At 40.1% G+C, this 16440-nt stretch overlaps 1 protein-coding gene across 1 annotated transcript in view; it reads left to right on the top strand.

Moving 5' to 3' along the window:
- Parm1 (prostate androgen-regulated mucin-like protein 1) overlaps positions 1-16440 on the top strand; it is a 103643-nt gene that overhangs the window by 74459 nt on the left and 12744 nt on the right. The window contains exon 3 of the mRNA XM_047567238.1: positions 15541-15619. Coding sequence (XP_047423194.1) covers positions 15541-15619 — 79 coding nt within the window. The remainder of the gene's footprint in view (positions 1-15540; positions 15620-16440) is intronic.

The raw sequence follows: 16440 nt of genomic DNA, 5'->3' as shown, positions 1-16440 counted from the left end.
TAGACTGTCAGGTCCAGGAAAGCAGTGGCCTTGTTCACAAGGAGGAAGATGTAGGCTCTAACCCCAGCTCCTAGAACACAGCCTGACCCATGGCAGACTCTCAATAACATTTGTTGAACAAATGAATTGAAGAATCTATCAGCTAGCACCAGGGAAGTTGTTTAATCTCTCTGAACCTATTTTATCAGTAAGATAGAATAAGGTTAGCATCTGCATGATGGAGTTATTCTAAGGTTTGGATGAGATAATAAATTTGGCTATTAAGCAGTGTCTTTATCAATGATTATGGTTGGCATTTTACTACTATTCACTATTATTATTATTGTTGTTGTTGTTTTGCTGTAGCAGTTATCATCATTATTACATTCACCATAAAGTATCCACCATCTTTAACAAACACTGAACTTTTACTGTGAGTATCTGGCTAAGTACTAGGAATATAGCCATAAATAATACAGTCACTTCTCTCCTGGAGTTTACAGTATAGTATGTACAGGGCATAGAAAGTAACATAGTTTGACAGATCCCAGACTGCACAGAGAGAGACACTGCAAATGAAATAGAAAGGCACCTCAGTATTTGTGTTGGAGAACCACAGGGAGTGATAAGGTGATTAGCTATACTCAACAGAACAATATAGTTACCAAAGGCTTTGACTCAGCTCTTGCTAAGAATTATATATATTTTTATTAAAGCATTATAGTTATACATAGTAGTTGGGTTCATTTTGACAAAATAGTACACATGAGGAATTTTATTTAAATCCCCACCTTTTCCTCCCCTCCTCCCTTCCCCTATTCTCCTTCCTTTGCTCTACTGATCTTCTGATCATTCCTTTATTTATATATTTTTGATTGGTACTGGTTATGTATGCACAAAGATGAAATTTCCTTTGGTATATTTATATATGCATATAACATTATTTCCTCCCCTTTCCCATCCTTCCTGTCCCTCTTGTTTTCTACCTTCTACAAAAGAAGATCCACTGATCTTCCCTATATATTTATGATATCCGACCCCCTACCCTTACCCCACTGCCTTCTTTCCCTTATTTTGCTTTAACTTCCACATATAAGATAAAACATTCAAGCCTTGATTTTCTGAGTCTAGCTTAATTTCTCCTGCATTCAAATGACAGGAGAAATATATAGGGCAAGTTGCTGGCAGTTCAGGACTTAAGACATATATAGCAGTTTATACCCGGTTTCTGGTTTATCATTGTCAATGATGGGCCATGTCACTTAGCTACCCTAACATTAAGGGTTCTCAGATATAAACTGAATAAAAGAGAGCAATCTTTCAAGTCCTTTGGGCATACCAAACTATGACAATTGCCTATAAAACGTTCATCCTGGGCAGAAGAAATGGCATATATATCCATAAGAGGCTTACTTAAAAATTGGGTTCATCCCTGACAGGTAGCCCTCATCTGATCCTCAGAATCATCGATTGAGGGGAGCTCAGTGGTTCTGCAGGTGGTAGAATAGGTCCAAAGAGATTAACTGGCTTACTCAAGTTCTCCAGTGAGTCACCAGGCCAGGCCCCACTCATCCTAAATCCTGTTCCCTCACTGACCCATCTGACCTAAAGCAGTAGAGATACAAAGTAAAGGAAGGACTGACAGCCCCCAGCACTACTGTGGAAATGAGCTACATGGGATCTTGTCAGATGTCACCAGCTGGGTCTAAGGGGTAGAGCTGCTCAGTTGGAGGAGAAGCAGGTGGCCATAGCAGAAGAAATGAGTTTTGATTGATTTTCATTTTTCAGCCTTTGACTTTTAAAGGAAGAAAGAAAGATGTGACATATTAAATGTGGGTGATCTTGTGTTATTAAATGAGAACTCTTCATGTGTGAAAACCATGACTACAGTTTGCTTTTCATCCTCTGAATGAAAATGAGTGGTTCTATGCACAGTTTAGGACTCAATGAATACTTGGGGGATGAACTAACATTGCAAATCAAGTTACATTCAAAATGTCATCAGTGCCTACACATGCAAACTTTAAAATTATAGTCAGTCTTCTCTCTGCAAAGTGTATGTTCTCTTTTGTCCATAGGATCCATGTGTCCCTGGTCTTATGCGGTCCTGTATTCTTTATTACAAATAGAACATGAAATTGTGGAAATTGGTGAAATCCTTTGAAATTTAAATTGCTGGTTGAACTCCAGCATTTATAGTATGAGCTGTGCTAATAAGTACCCTTAAGTCGAGGTCACTGAGCAGTACAGACATCAAGACATCACTGTGTACCTGTGAGGGACATTTGCTCAACCGGACATCCATATCCCTCATGACAAATAAAGGTTTGAAAAAATAATAACCTGATAGGAAAGAAAAAAAGAGGTTAATTTTTTAAAGTATGCCTAGAAAATGTTAGGGAGTGAAAATAGTTATATCCTAGTGAATTAATGACCATCATGTTTAAAAACATTTTAAAAATAGGTTAAACGTGGTATAAACAATGATTTAATATAAAATACAATTGTAAGACAACCATATAAAAGAATGTTAAAGTTTCCTGATCATATTCTTTTAGAATACCCAGAATGTATCAGAAAGCAGTAATCCATGGGCTCCATTTTATAAATATCAGATCATTGTACCTGCCCAGGCCTGGGCCTTGTATAATGAACGGCACTCACAGCTTTCCATTTCTCTCTGTTCTATTTCCTATCTCCTCTCTTTCACTAAGTCTGTTGATTTTGAATTGTTAGTAGATGCCAAACTCATCCACTTCTCTTTATACTCATTCTCAGGTCAAAAACTCCCATAATCCCACAGCATCAACTCCTAACTGGTCCTTCCTCTCCTCCCCATCACCAGTCTCCCCAGTCTGACTTGTTCTCTGTACAAACCAGACCCAGAGCAATGATAAAATACAACTCTGATCAGGTCACACATAACCTGCTATGGCCTACATCTCAGTTCCTTGAGGGCATCCCCTGCTCTTAGGGTGAAGTCCCCAAGCCTCAAGGTGGCCTCTATCTGCCACACCTGGGTCATCCACACCCCTGCCTCTCCCTCTTCACAGCACCCATGCTGGCTGCCTCTGAGGTTCACCAACCTGCTGCTCTGTCAGAGAGGGTCTTCACTTGTTGGGATGCTTCTGCCTGAATCCTCTCATGACACAGCACTTTGCCTGGTAATTTCAATTTATTCCTCAGATCTCAGCTCAAACATCACTTGCTCTGGATTTTTCTTGTGGGGCCCCCAATCCAGCTCCAGTCTCACAGTTATAAACTGCCCCAGCTCAGTCACATCTCTTCTTCATGGTGTGTGATTATATACCTATCCATGTGGCTCCTAGTTCACTGCCTTCACCTCTTTACAAGGATGGAGCTTTGTCTGTTTGGGTTCACAAATGTATTCTCAGCACCCAAGAGCGCCTATCTCAGTGTAGGTGCTCAGTAAATGCTCAGTGAATCAATCAGTCAATAAATGAGTGAATTTTGGTGATGAAATATCAAGTGTAAGATCATAAATCCACTTATTTCCTTAGCCTTATAAATCCTGACCTTTAAATTGAAAATGAAGAAAAGTTGAAGGGTCTCACTGTGCACACAGAGACACCTCTGATACTCTGTCATGCTGTCATCACAGTTGACAGTCTCAATGACTTTCTGCAGTCACTCTGGGCTTCTCCCCTCACTCCCCATGTCCCCTCACACCTTTCTTTTCCCATCATTCTGCTTCCTACTTTGACTTTCCCATGCGCTGCCATGGTTACTGTTATAAGCCTGCAGTTTCATTTTTTTTCTTTTCGGCCCAATTCTTTAAACTTATGCTAAACCTCAAAGCTAGCTAAAGCAAAGCAAACTCCCATAAGGAGCTCCAACTGTCAGATTTTATTTTAGTTAAAAATTATTCTGAATTCTCATCTCTACTTACATTTCTCCTTTGGCTTACTTTTACTACCTAAATCTTAATCTAGTTTTGAAATATTTCCAGAATGCCCTTTGAAATATATATGTCAAGGTAATAAAGTCAACTATTTACCATTTGTTGTCATCTAGTAGCAAGACAACTCCATCATATATTTTAATTATCCCAATGTCACCTTTTATTACATTTGGAGAGTTTCTGTCCCCCTGGAACAATTTTCTGTTTCAAATACTTTCACCAATAATAGATGACTAAAGTGATTTTGGAAATGCTTCACTGAGAAAGAGAGATTTAGCTTATAAGCACAACTACTGTTGTCAATGAATCTACAGCTTATTGGCTCATTGGGAAAACTGATTGGAATGTTCCTGATTCCATATCCAGTGTGAACCTTTACCATCACCTTCCAACTCAAAGAGTATGCCTTTTTAATTACAAGGTAACTGGTCAGAGAAGTGAGGGTAGATCAGCATCACGCCCTCAACTTATCAGAAAAGGATCTAAAAATCCCATCCCAGAGAATTGAGTCCAGAGTAGTATATCAGGAAACCACATAAAAAATACTGAATTGATACTATCCTCAGCATGCCTTGTTTCTCAGGTCCTAGAAAAGAAAAATATTGGTCAATAAAAGATGACCTTTTATTTGGTAGTATCTTGCTTTCATGATTAACCTCATAGTCTTCAGGGTTAGACCACAGGTTCAAAGATGAAGGTGAACTTACATTAAAATCATAAAAACTCAGTAAATTCATGAGAGTTGGGCATCAAAAATACTTTATTATATTTCCATTTGGAGGAATTGTGGAGTCGTTCCAAAGGCAGACTCCAGGAAGTCAAGAATGCAAGTATCAGACTGCCTGGCTCAAATCTCACTGTTGCCATTTGCTAGTTGGGAAGCTGAGGGGCAAGTTCATTTATCACTGGGTGTCAAGTTTTCTTAATCTATAAGTTGAAGGTACGAGTATAATACTGTACCTGTTCTACAGGATTTTTCTTAGGATTAAATAAGATAAGTATATAAAGTGCCTCTTATATAGTTAGCACTAAATAAATGTTAGCTATTATTATTACAGTTGGGTCCTTAATTCCCAAGTGGATACCAGCAAGAGCTTTGACTCCTCTAGACTTTGATTTTCTTAACTTGAAAACTTAGAATGTTTGTAAAACACTTTAAGACTCCCAAAAGGATACTTACTGTACATATTAGGCAATAAAAGTCCATTTAAGTACCTGCCAACAGTACAATATAGAAAAGGATAACCAAAAAGTGTGAAGGAGAAAAATAACTCTGTTCACATTTGAAACAGTAACACTTTCAGAAAACTTAGGAAATTCAAAGGCAAGGGTTAGAGAACTGGAAGAACTAGAGATTTCTAGCCAGAAAGAAAAGCATTTTGGGGAACTGGGGCAAATAAAGTTGAGTGATAGAATTAAGCCTGGGGCTCACCTGCCTCCAATAGTAGACAGTTGTACTCTTCCCTTAACTTTCATTAGAATTTGGAAATTATTTTTTCTTTCCAGTATTTTTAACTCTTAAACTTTCAGGGCCAGAGTCTGGGAGAAATTAAAACTTAGTAAATACAGTGTCCAAAAGCAGGTTCCTACATGGCCTTGGTGATTATTACATGAAGACAAGGCTAAATTTAGTTAATGGTTCCCAGGAGATCCATGAGTCCTTGGGACTACAGTAATGACGTCAATATCGCTGCCAAGAAGGTATTGGGACAGGTGACCTGAAACTGTAATTCTCTGTTCCCTACTCAGTTTCCTTGATAAAAACAATAAATTTGCACATTGTTTGGCAAATAGAGTAAAGACCGTAGCACTGAGAGTTCCACCCTTCCTTATTACTTATGTCCTCTGAACCAAAAGAAAAGCAGATGGTATAAAAGGTCTTGCTTGCTAAGGCTGCCTAACCCCAGAGGAAATGGGCCTTCACCTGTGACTGGATGATTCTCAAAAATCATCCTTTTCGGAAAAACAGTGGAACGAATCTGACATAATTTTCCTATGTACATATATGAATACACCACAATGAATCCCACCATCCTGTACATCCACAAGAATGGAGTCCTAATTTGAATAAGGTATATTCCATGCCTTTATAATTATATCAAAATGAATTCTACTGTCATGTATAACTAAAAAGAACCAATAAAAAAAAAGATGACTAGAAAATAATGAAATAATAAAAGGAGAGCAATCCAAAAAAAGTCCTTATTTCAAAAATCTGACTTATCTCTCCCCTTAGGATTGTTTCATATATAGTCAGATTTTGAAGTAATCATTGAAGTAATAGAGATTTTCATTACTGAAGTAACATAGAGGTAACAATGACAAAAACCCTCTCTCTTGGCATCCATGGAGATAAATGACAGCTCAGGACAAGACAGTGGCAAATTTTCTGTAATATATTATTCTCCCCCATGCATCATTCACAAAAGATGACTTAGGAGTTGGAATCCCCAACCTGGCCCTAATGTCCCTCATTCCCTGCAGTTTTGGTGCAGGGAGCACCCTGAGGCCAATTGAATAAAATCAGTGCTCCCCTGCACCACCCAGCAGGAGCTGCTGTGTGGTACCGGCTATGCAATGTGGAAGACAGTCACTGTGCTTTGAGAAAAGGGGATGAGGAACATTTACCATTCTTGGAAATCCCATTTAGATTGTATTACACATGTCAAAGGAGAACTGAGACTAGGTGACCTAAAGAGGTAGTTAAAATAAATTCAAAGTAAGAAAAAGGTCTCAATTGTGTTGGAAAAGATAATTGTAAGAAAGTAAAGACACTTTAAAACCATGGTAACTGAGACCTGTCCTGACTGCACATACCCTGGTTTGCATTAATTGCAAACCTAGGCTCCACACCCCCTACTCCTTAAAGTACAGCTAATGTGCCCTCAAAAGAGAAGGACACGAAGGAAGATGAAGGAAGCATCTGGCTTGTGTGAGTGCACATCTTCCATTATCTCAGCCAAGATTAATATTTCTACTCTGTATTATCAGCTTTAAGTAGGCCAAATGCTTTTTAGATAAAACTACAGCCAGTCCCCAAACCAGGTCTTCTAATTACATGAAGTAGAATCAGATATGAATCCTGCCCCAAAGTTTGGATCCCAATTCTGTTCACTAACCAATCTTTCCCACTAACTAACTTCTAGATGAGAGGATAAACATGAGGCAAAAGATTCCAGTTGTAATAATGTTTGGCTAATTGATAAAGTTTACTTCTTACATTCTGTGTGAAGAAATGACTAGTCATTTAATGATTTAAAGATTTTTAGGGAAGATTTTTTGGGAAAAGGTCAAACTTAAAGAAACAGGCTTCGGCTGTGTTAATTAAAAACATTTCTGTAGAATATTTGAATTGCAAGCTACGTGCCTCATAAATGCCTCATATGATGCTCTCCCTTGCATCATAGCTACTAATAAAGTTCAATACAAAAAAATAGCTACACGTCAGAAGACATAAGTTATTTTATGAATTACTTATTTTGAGCCTAGACAAATAAGGAAGCACAATTTGGTGTTTCTAGCTTTCAGGAACTTCCAATCTGGAGAGCAGGCCAAATGTGTTCACATGAAATCATTAGTTTAACAGTGTATTTCATACATCTCTATCCTGTATGCATGATATGCATAACTACCCACAGCTACAGATGTCAGTATCAGTTGTATACTAGAATAAATTCACTAAATTGTGCCACACAGAGTAAAAGCAAACATCTAGAAAAAGAAGGCTCAAAGTAGCAGCCATCCAGGAGTGAATTCCCAGAGGTTTATAAGATTCTACAAAAAATGGTGCATCCCTCTCCCCAAAACACTACTGTAGGCCCTGTTCCCCACATTATCAAGATCCAACACCATGACTGGCTTTCAGAGTTCCCCGTGACTTGATACCAAGGACCAATCCTTTTCATGGTCCCCCTATTAATTTCCTTGATACCTTCTTGTGTAGACTTAGTTTCTAGCTATGTCATTTCTGTAAACCATGTGACCTTGGGAAAGTTGCTAAGTCATTCCTTTGGTATTTCATTCTCCTAATCTGTAAAGTAAAGAGGCTGAGCTATACAAAGATGTCAACAGCCCCCTACCCTACATTTGTGATAGTTCTCAAAGCACCTCATCTCATCTGCTCCTCCCTGTATCCCCAGGAACTGGAAAGGGCAGGGATTGGCCCATTTCTAAGATAAGGACTCCGGTCAAGGTGCTTCTGTTTCCATGCCCAGTACTGATGCTTCAAGCCCAGAAACATTAGGTGTCTCTTCTCCTAGCTGGTCCCCACTGGAGCCTTCACTGCTATCTGTCCAAATCCTGCCCATGCTTCAGAGAATAACTTCATTCCCACCTCTTCCCAAGACTGCTCCAGTTTTAATAGACTCTCAGCTTTACTTCTTTCTGTTACCGGTAGAAATACAGAGTTTGGTGCCACCCACATCCTACTTACCTTCCTGTCTCTCTGTCCATCCCATCCTGCACTCTCCTATTTGGCTCCCAGGGTCTGATGCTTGTCTTTGCATTTGGGTAGAGAAACTTCAGAGATGTGGCCTGTTGTTTTCTATATCCACACTGTCCCAGCTCAAGAGGAGTTCATGAGCTCATTCAGAACAGGCTTGTGGGATTGATCGGACATATGAAGGAGACAAACTTAGCTTCCCTTGGCTTGGAATATAGCAGGAGAAAAAACAGGAGTGAAATTCAAGCAGAACCCAATGCCAAAAGTCAAAGCAACTTCAATAACAACAAAATCAGTATTTGCCTAGGTAGTAGTATTTGGGAACTGAAGTTTTCTTTTTTCACCATTTCTTCCCTGTCTTACAATGTTTTCACACACACACACACACACACACACACACACACACCATCAGCAGTAGCAATAACACCACTACCATCACCATTACCACCACCATCACCAAAGCAAATGACAGTTACCATATATCTTGGGTTATTTAATATACAGTCAGTCATCTGTATTTACTTATCTCCCATCAAAAATATTCGAACAAAATAAATTGCATCTGTACTAAATATGTACAGACGTTTTCTTGTTATTATTTCCTAAACAATACAGTACTACAAGTATTTGTATAGCATTTACATGGCATTGGGTATTATAAGTGATCCAAAGATGATTCAAAGTGTATTGGAAGTGTATATAGTTATATGTAAATACCACACTATTTTTTATAAGGGACTTTGGCATCCTTGGGTTTGGGTATCTACAGGAAATTTTAGAACCAGTTCTTCATGGACACCAAGGAATGACTGAACTGCATGTGGCAGCTCTCTACAACTCTTTTAGGCCACAACACATGCTGGAAACCAATGACATGGATCTTGTTTAGGTGGCTGTCCTGTGACTGCTATCCACTTCTAATTAGTCCTCCTTTCAATGAATTATTCAGCTCTGACTCACCTTCAACAGTTCCTACAAGAGGACCCAAATACAACTCATGCCCTGACTCCTAGACATCCAACAAAAAGCAGACAGGATGACCAGAGCTGCGGTTTTGTCTAAAAGTGTACCCGGATCTGTCACTAAGCCCAAGGCAGCAGGAGAGCCCAGTGGGCAGCAGCACTGACTCTGAGTCAGCACTTGCACCCCTGCCCTTCTAAGTACCAGTTGTGTAGTTTGGCCCTTCACATGTACCTCGGTTTCCCCAGCTGTAAAATGGAGATAGCAGGATTCTATAAGGAGAACATTTCAGAGTGCTCAGGAGACTTAAATGAATTAGATTAAGTGAAGCCCATAGAAAATCCCTGTACAGAGTACGTAACAAGAAAGCATCAGTTGCTATTTCTGTTTTTCCTATTGATTATTACTGTTATTGTCATTTTCGTTCTTGGAAGGAAGGATGCTATTGTCCTAAAGATGGAAGAGCCTAGCAGGTGGAGTCGCACATGCCTGTAATCCTAGTGGCTTGGGAGGTTCAGGTAGGAGGATCACAAGTACAAAGCCAACCTCAGAAAAAGTGAGGTGCTAAGCAAGTCAGTGAGACCCTGTTTCTAAATCAAATATAAAAAAGGGCTGGGGATGTGGCTCAGTTCAATCTCTGGTTAAAAAAAAAAAAAAAAGATGGAAGAGCCTAGTGTAATACATAGAGATTCAGGCACGCACGGTCTGTCAAGCCCCTTTCCTCACCAGTCACTTACTTCCATCCTCCAGCATATCCACAGACACAAACTTTGAGAGGGAAAGAATTCCTTTGAGACACAGTGTTCCTTTCCTGTTGGTGACCTTGACTGACAGAGCTGCTGCACACTCTGAAGTGGCCACCTGCTCCTTTCTCCATTTTTTCCTGAATCTCTGGACCAGGAGCAAGAATAGTGATGAACAGTCAAGAGGTTTGTTCAACACTCTTCTCTAAATAGATCACAGAGGCATGCACACACTCCCACGACCTTGGTCAACCTCTGGCATGCACCTTCTAAGTACACAGACTGCTGAATTCTCCAGGAGCCTGCAGGTCAAGAGTAGGAACTATGGGCAGGGAGTGAGGCACACACCTTTCTTTCACCTTGGGAACTCTACCAACACCTTCTCCACCCCCAGCTCTCACAGAAAGAGCAAACCTTTTTAAGAGTCTAGTTTAGTTCTGTCTTCCACAGCCTACTTAGCTTCACCTCAGCACATCCTAATATTTTCATGTTGGATATAATTGTGAATAGTTCTGCCAAAGAGTTCAGATGCAGCGTTACTTTCATGTTTAAAGGGAAGGGCAGGGAGGAAATCCTTCAATGAGAAGAGGGACTTGGGAATATTGCTAAACCCCTAAAGATCAGAGGGCACTTTCAGTTAAGTGTTGGGGACGGTGAATAGAGAGGAGCAAAGTCTCTCCAAGTATGTGATCAAGAGAAAGCATACCCGTCTTTGGATGATATGTAGACATGGGGAGAGAGGCTCCTTAAAATGTATAAACAGAGAAACAACATGTATCCCATTTGTTTACAATAATTAAAAATAAGGAAAAAAAAATGATCCTACAGTTGATCCCCACACTGCCTGACCAGAACTGAATAGCAGCATAGCCTTTTAGGAGTTTGCTGGGGCTGCTTCATAGGATCATCTGACTCTCTTTGGATATTTCTAAATCAGTACCCCTCCAGTCATCCCTGGGGACTCACAGGTACAGTGTGGAGGGCAGAGGACTGGCGTGGTAGAACCACAGGAATAAGGACTCAGACAAGACCTAGAGCAGGGGATTCCAAAATGAGCAGGTGCAGAGACTGCTGCTCGAGAACTTTCTTAGCACAGTGATTGGGGTCAGAAAACTTCCAGTTATCACTTTTTCCCACCAACACATTTGTTTGTTTAATATCAAATAAAAGAGGTAGATAGACACTGTGGGCTAGACACTGTGTTTGGTGCTAAAAGCTTACAAAGAAATGGAAAGTGCTATAAGGTAGATGAAGAAGGAATCAGACCAGAGACACAGCAGCTCTGTGGCTTGCTTGGGAGTGTAAGAGAATGTTTCTCAGAAGTGTTGATAGTTAGATCTTCAAGTAAGAGTAGGAGCTGATGAGCTGAGAAAAGGGCTGGAGGTGGTAAGTGTATTGATGATTTAAAATGCAAAAGCTGGATGCAGTAGTACTGGGTTCAGTTGCTAGATCAATCATTTACCAGACGTCAAACTTCAATCACATTCTTAACCTCCCTGGCCCTTCACTTCCTTATCTATAAAATGGGAATAAGTCCACTCATCTCCTAAAGGGAATTAAACATGATGAGAGCTGTAAAGCTCTTGGCACAGTGCAGGCCCAAAGTAACCACCCACAAAACGTAGACAGTTATGGTTATTCTTGTGACCATTTATTCTTGTGCTGGGTCATTCGGAAAGTGGTAGAAAGGCACCCTGAGAAATCCCAGACTTCCAGGAAGTACAAAATTCAAGGAGGCTTTGGTTTATGGATCTTCAGCAGCTCTTCAGTGAGGCAGAATATATTGGCACAATGGAATGTTCTAGCACAGTATAATATTCCTGTATCTTGGCTTATAAAACATACAGATAAGTGTCCTCCAATTCTCTCTTAGTTTCCGTTCATTCCAGAGCTGTGCAGCATGAGTCATACCCGATCTGTAACTCACAAACCCCAATGAGGAAGAACTGAAATGCCAGCCACCTGTCCCATCCTTCCATTCCCAGGACACAGCCCACTGAGGACCTTACACCTTCCACTTGGGGTAAAGCCTCCCCTGACTCCAGCCACACCTGCCTCATTTTTATTCTCCCTGCCACACCTCGAAAAAAGAGAGAGTAGGAAGACAAGGGGAATTCCAGATTAGTTTAAACTAAACTCGGGGGAAATGACATTTGTTTTCACAAGGAGGAAATAAAGCCTTTTCAGTTACCATTGCTAATCTTTGCTCAGCAACCCTCTTAGGCTCAAATCATGAAGCCCTCAGGTGTGGAACTTCCCAGAGCTGAGGTTACTGGAAACTTCTGAGGTTGCAACTGCTGAGGACCTGGGAGCCAGTTCAGGGCACAAGATCTTCTAGGCTCAGGGCTGGCAAAGTTCTACTTCCAGAAAATTCTGGCACCCTGACTAGCACCCTCTGAGACCGGCCAGTGGGTAGCAGAATAATTAATAAAGAAATCCAAATATTTAAGCACAAACTCTTTTACTTCAGACCTTTTGGCTTCATACCTTTGCCCAACTGCCTCCAAGTGCTTATCAGGTGGGCAATCACTTTTCTAGCTCTGGTCATACTTGTTGATGTCGTCTGTGTACAAGGAAGGGTAGCCTTAAGGAGCCCCATTTGAAAGGTGGGTTACCCTGAAAGCTAGGGAGCCACCCATCACATGGAGGAGAAGCAGGTCACTTTATCCCTTGCTGTCTCAACAACAATAAAAAAAGAACAGTGCTGGAGTTAGAAACTGCCTGATTTATCTTTAGAAAGAAATGGTATATAAATAAATCCAGTAAATCGGAGAGTTGGAGGAGACCCAACTGCATAGAGTTAGGGAAGAAACTTTGAAAAAGGTCAACCCCAAGATTTTCTATATTCAAGTATCCTTGGGGCAAAAAGAAGTCTTATAGGCAAATCAGCTATATTCCTTTTCTTCTCCCATTTTCTAAAAAGGGAGAAATTAAAAGGTCAATTTCTTTAACTGCTCCTAATTGCAATGACTGTATCTTTTTCAATCTTAAAATACCCCCATTTCCTTACCTTGCGGTCATAATCCTTTCACAAGCTCTTAAAAGAGCTGTTATGAGGCTTCAGTGAACTTTTGAATTGTTCTGATCTCAGCACAGTTTGGAGGCCAAGAAGCTAAGAGCTGCCTTGCAAAGTAGGAATGGAGGTTTCGTAAAAGGATCCAACCTCAGACTTCCTCTACTTGACCCCGTCTGCACATTTGAGCATTCAGTGCCATAATTTTATCTTTACATAATAAAAAGGGAAAGAGAATTATACTGATAATTATACTAATCTAATGCTAAAGGACTCCAGGAGCAAAGAAATAAATATGTGAGTGTCCCAAAGTGTGCTTGCTCATTGAAATGAATGAATGTGGTCAGTCTCCATAGAGACATTAAGAGGTAGTCTTTGACTTCATGGTAGCAATGATCCCCTTTGGTTCTCCTTAAGAAATTATAAACCACTAAGAAATGGGTGCCTGATATAGCCTTCTTTCACCCAAAGCTTTTGGGGAGTTACTAAACTGTTAATAAGTAGCTTTGCTTCTTAGCTATGCTCTAAATCTTTGGGTGGAAGGGATAATGAAAAGAACAATAAATAAAAGCCATTCATATTTGAAGGGAAAAAATAAAAGGATGAATGGCAAAACTACCTACAATGATAAATCTCCAGAAATGTGGGGAAGAGTCATCATCTTTGAGACCTAATACATGAGGTCAGGAGTTGGTCTGGGATCATGTATCTGGATAGTTCTTTAGATTGGTGACATCTCGTTTAATCCCCTTAAAGCCACATGAGGTGAGTAGAACACTCTCATTCCTCTCTCTCTGCAGGTGAGTAATGCAAAAGCTGGCAAGGTTAAGTAAACAGCTTATGGTCACACAGCTAATCATGGTTGGACCACATATCAATCCACATATTTGACTCCAAACCTCTTATGATTTTTCCTGTGTGTTTAAGAAGATTCCCATTCATCTGTTGAAGTACTAAATGATTTCCCAGTGGACTGAAAGAATCAGTGGGTCCCTAACACCACCTTTAATGCCAAACTGTTACTTGAAGTATTAGGAACAAGAGCCCGATTCTTGGCATTTCTAAGGTGGAATAAAACTGCCATTTATACGTTATTAGACCAAAGCTCACACAAAAGGCGTGTTGTGCCTGAGGTAGTATTCAGAGGCAGTATGGTTATTCTTACAAGGCAGTGTGCTCAAAGGTTTTTTTTTTTTAATTGCCCATTAATAGTTGTTTTGGGAACCAGATTTCAAACTACAGAATAAAACATTCCTGTTACTTTATAATTGTACCTGGTTACTTCAACAAACAACAAAATAGCCGTGACCTTATTTTGTCCACCAAACTTGACTTTATTCTCTTTGAAACCAAATTTACTATTTAAGGATGAAAGTTGGACGCCTTTCCCAAAAGTGCTTTTTAAAAAACACTTTGATATGCTGGCATCATTCAAATGGGTGCATCTCATACCAAAGTGACTCTTTTAAAGTGGACTCTAAAAATACAACTGTGTAGTTTGGTTTATTTAAAGAAATGATCAGATTACTTGTAGTGACCCACAAATAAAACATCTTATCTCCCAGTATCTCAAAAATGATGGAAGATGAGCCAGAGCCTATAAACGAAGAAGACATCAAGAGATTTAAAATCCACTATCCCTGTAAACAGCAGCAGCAGTGGCTGACCATTGTCATTCTTAAAAAGATCATCATTATAGCTGTACACTGTTCTTTGAATTCCAAGCTAACCAAAGTTCTTAAGAAATACCGAAATAATATTGACCATTTACTATGAAACTGGAGAATATCATGCTAAGTGAGATAAGCCAATCTCAAAAAACCAAAGGAAGAATGATATCACTAATAAGTGGATGATGACACATAATGGGGGGTGGGAGGGGTTAGTGTTGGGGTTGGAGTTGGGTTTAGGGAGGGGGGCAAGAATGGAGGAAGGAAGGACTGTATAGAGGGAGGGGAGGGGTGGGAGGGGTGGGGGAGGAGGGAAAAAAATGGCAGAATGAATCAAACAACATTACCCTATGTAAATTTATGATTACACAAATGGTATGCCTTTACACCATGTACAGGCAGAGAAACAACATGTATCCCATTTGTTTAAAATAAAAAAAAAATATTGACCATTTACTAAACCTCAGTTGGCATAAATAATGTTCTAGTAACAGAATTAAGATCCTGAGACTTGGGACTGGGGTTGTAGCTTAGTGGTAGAGCCTAGCATGTGTGAGGAAGTGGGTTCAATCCTCAGTGCCACATAAAAATAAATAAACAGAAATAAAGGTATTTTATTCATCTATAACAACAACAACAAAAAAAAGATCCTGGGTTTTGTCCTAGTTCTAACTTCCCTGCAGAATGATCCAAAGTAAATAACTTCTTCCTCTTCCGGAGGAAAAATGGGATCAGGTGAAGATGGGTACTGGCTACTGCGGTCATCACATTCACCCCTTTATCTTCTGTTCTCTGCCTTTCCTCCTTCACAGGCAGCATTGCCGCCATTACGGTGACCGTCATTGCTGTGGTGTTGTTGGTGTTTGGGGTTGCAGCATATCTGAAGATCAGGTGAGACACTCCTCACTCTTCTTTAAAAAGAAGAGCCTTCCATTCTGTGGGGCTCCAGGTTGAGAGCTGTTTTGCTGAGGTCTTCTTTCTTAATTGATGTCATAGCGCTCATAAACACTGGTAGATAGGTAAATGTGACCAGTGCACTCCACGCTAGTCAGGAGTAGACAGTCCAGTGTCTGAAGCTTGGCAAAGCAGAGCTAATAAGCTGAAATATGCAGCACTATGGTATCATGGGATGAGATGAACCTGGATCTCTACCCTTCAACCATGTCACCGTCCTGGGAAAGCCACATGCTGGGGGAGAGGAGTGGGATCAATGGTTCCTAAACACTGATGCTCTGCACACTCATCTCTGCATTTGTACCTGATCTGTTAATGAGGTTTTCACTCTTTTTAGAGCAGAATGTGAAAAACAAAAGGAAAGTGTAGCATTTTCTAAAAAACTGGGCTTTTTTGATTCTCTGAGATTATATCCTTACATTTTGAGTTATAAAAAGTATTTTCTTCCACAAAATGAAGATGATCATAAATGACAGCTGAGATTTTACTTTCCATAGCCAACTGAAAGCTGCTGTACTCTGAATCCATCATTTTTTTTTTTCTATTGCTCTGTGAAATCCAAAAGTCTCAAAACCACATTATTCACACTCTCTGAGTGTCCTTCCAGCTGTAAAACACCAGATGGCAAGTGGCAGTCTTATTTGCCAGTCTGCTCAGTGCCTGTAACAAGGGACAGAAGGACATGTTTTGCCATGGTGAACACAGCCACTCAGTGACCTCCAACACATTCCACTCCCAGCCCCAGGTACCATTGTTAT

This window comes from Sciurus carolinensis, chromosome 10, assembly GCF_902686445.1.
Source record: "Sciurus carolinensis chromosome 10, mSciCar1.2, whole genome shotgun sequence".
Classification (NCBI taxonomy): domain Eukaryota; kingdom Metazoa; phylum Chordata; class Mammalia; order Rodentia; family Sciuridae; genus Sciurus; species Sciurus carolinensis.
Note: the sequence above shows the minus strand (reverse complement) of the source record. Positions and strands in the feature narration are given on the sequence as shown.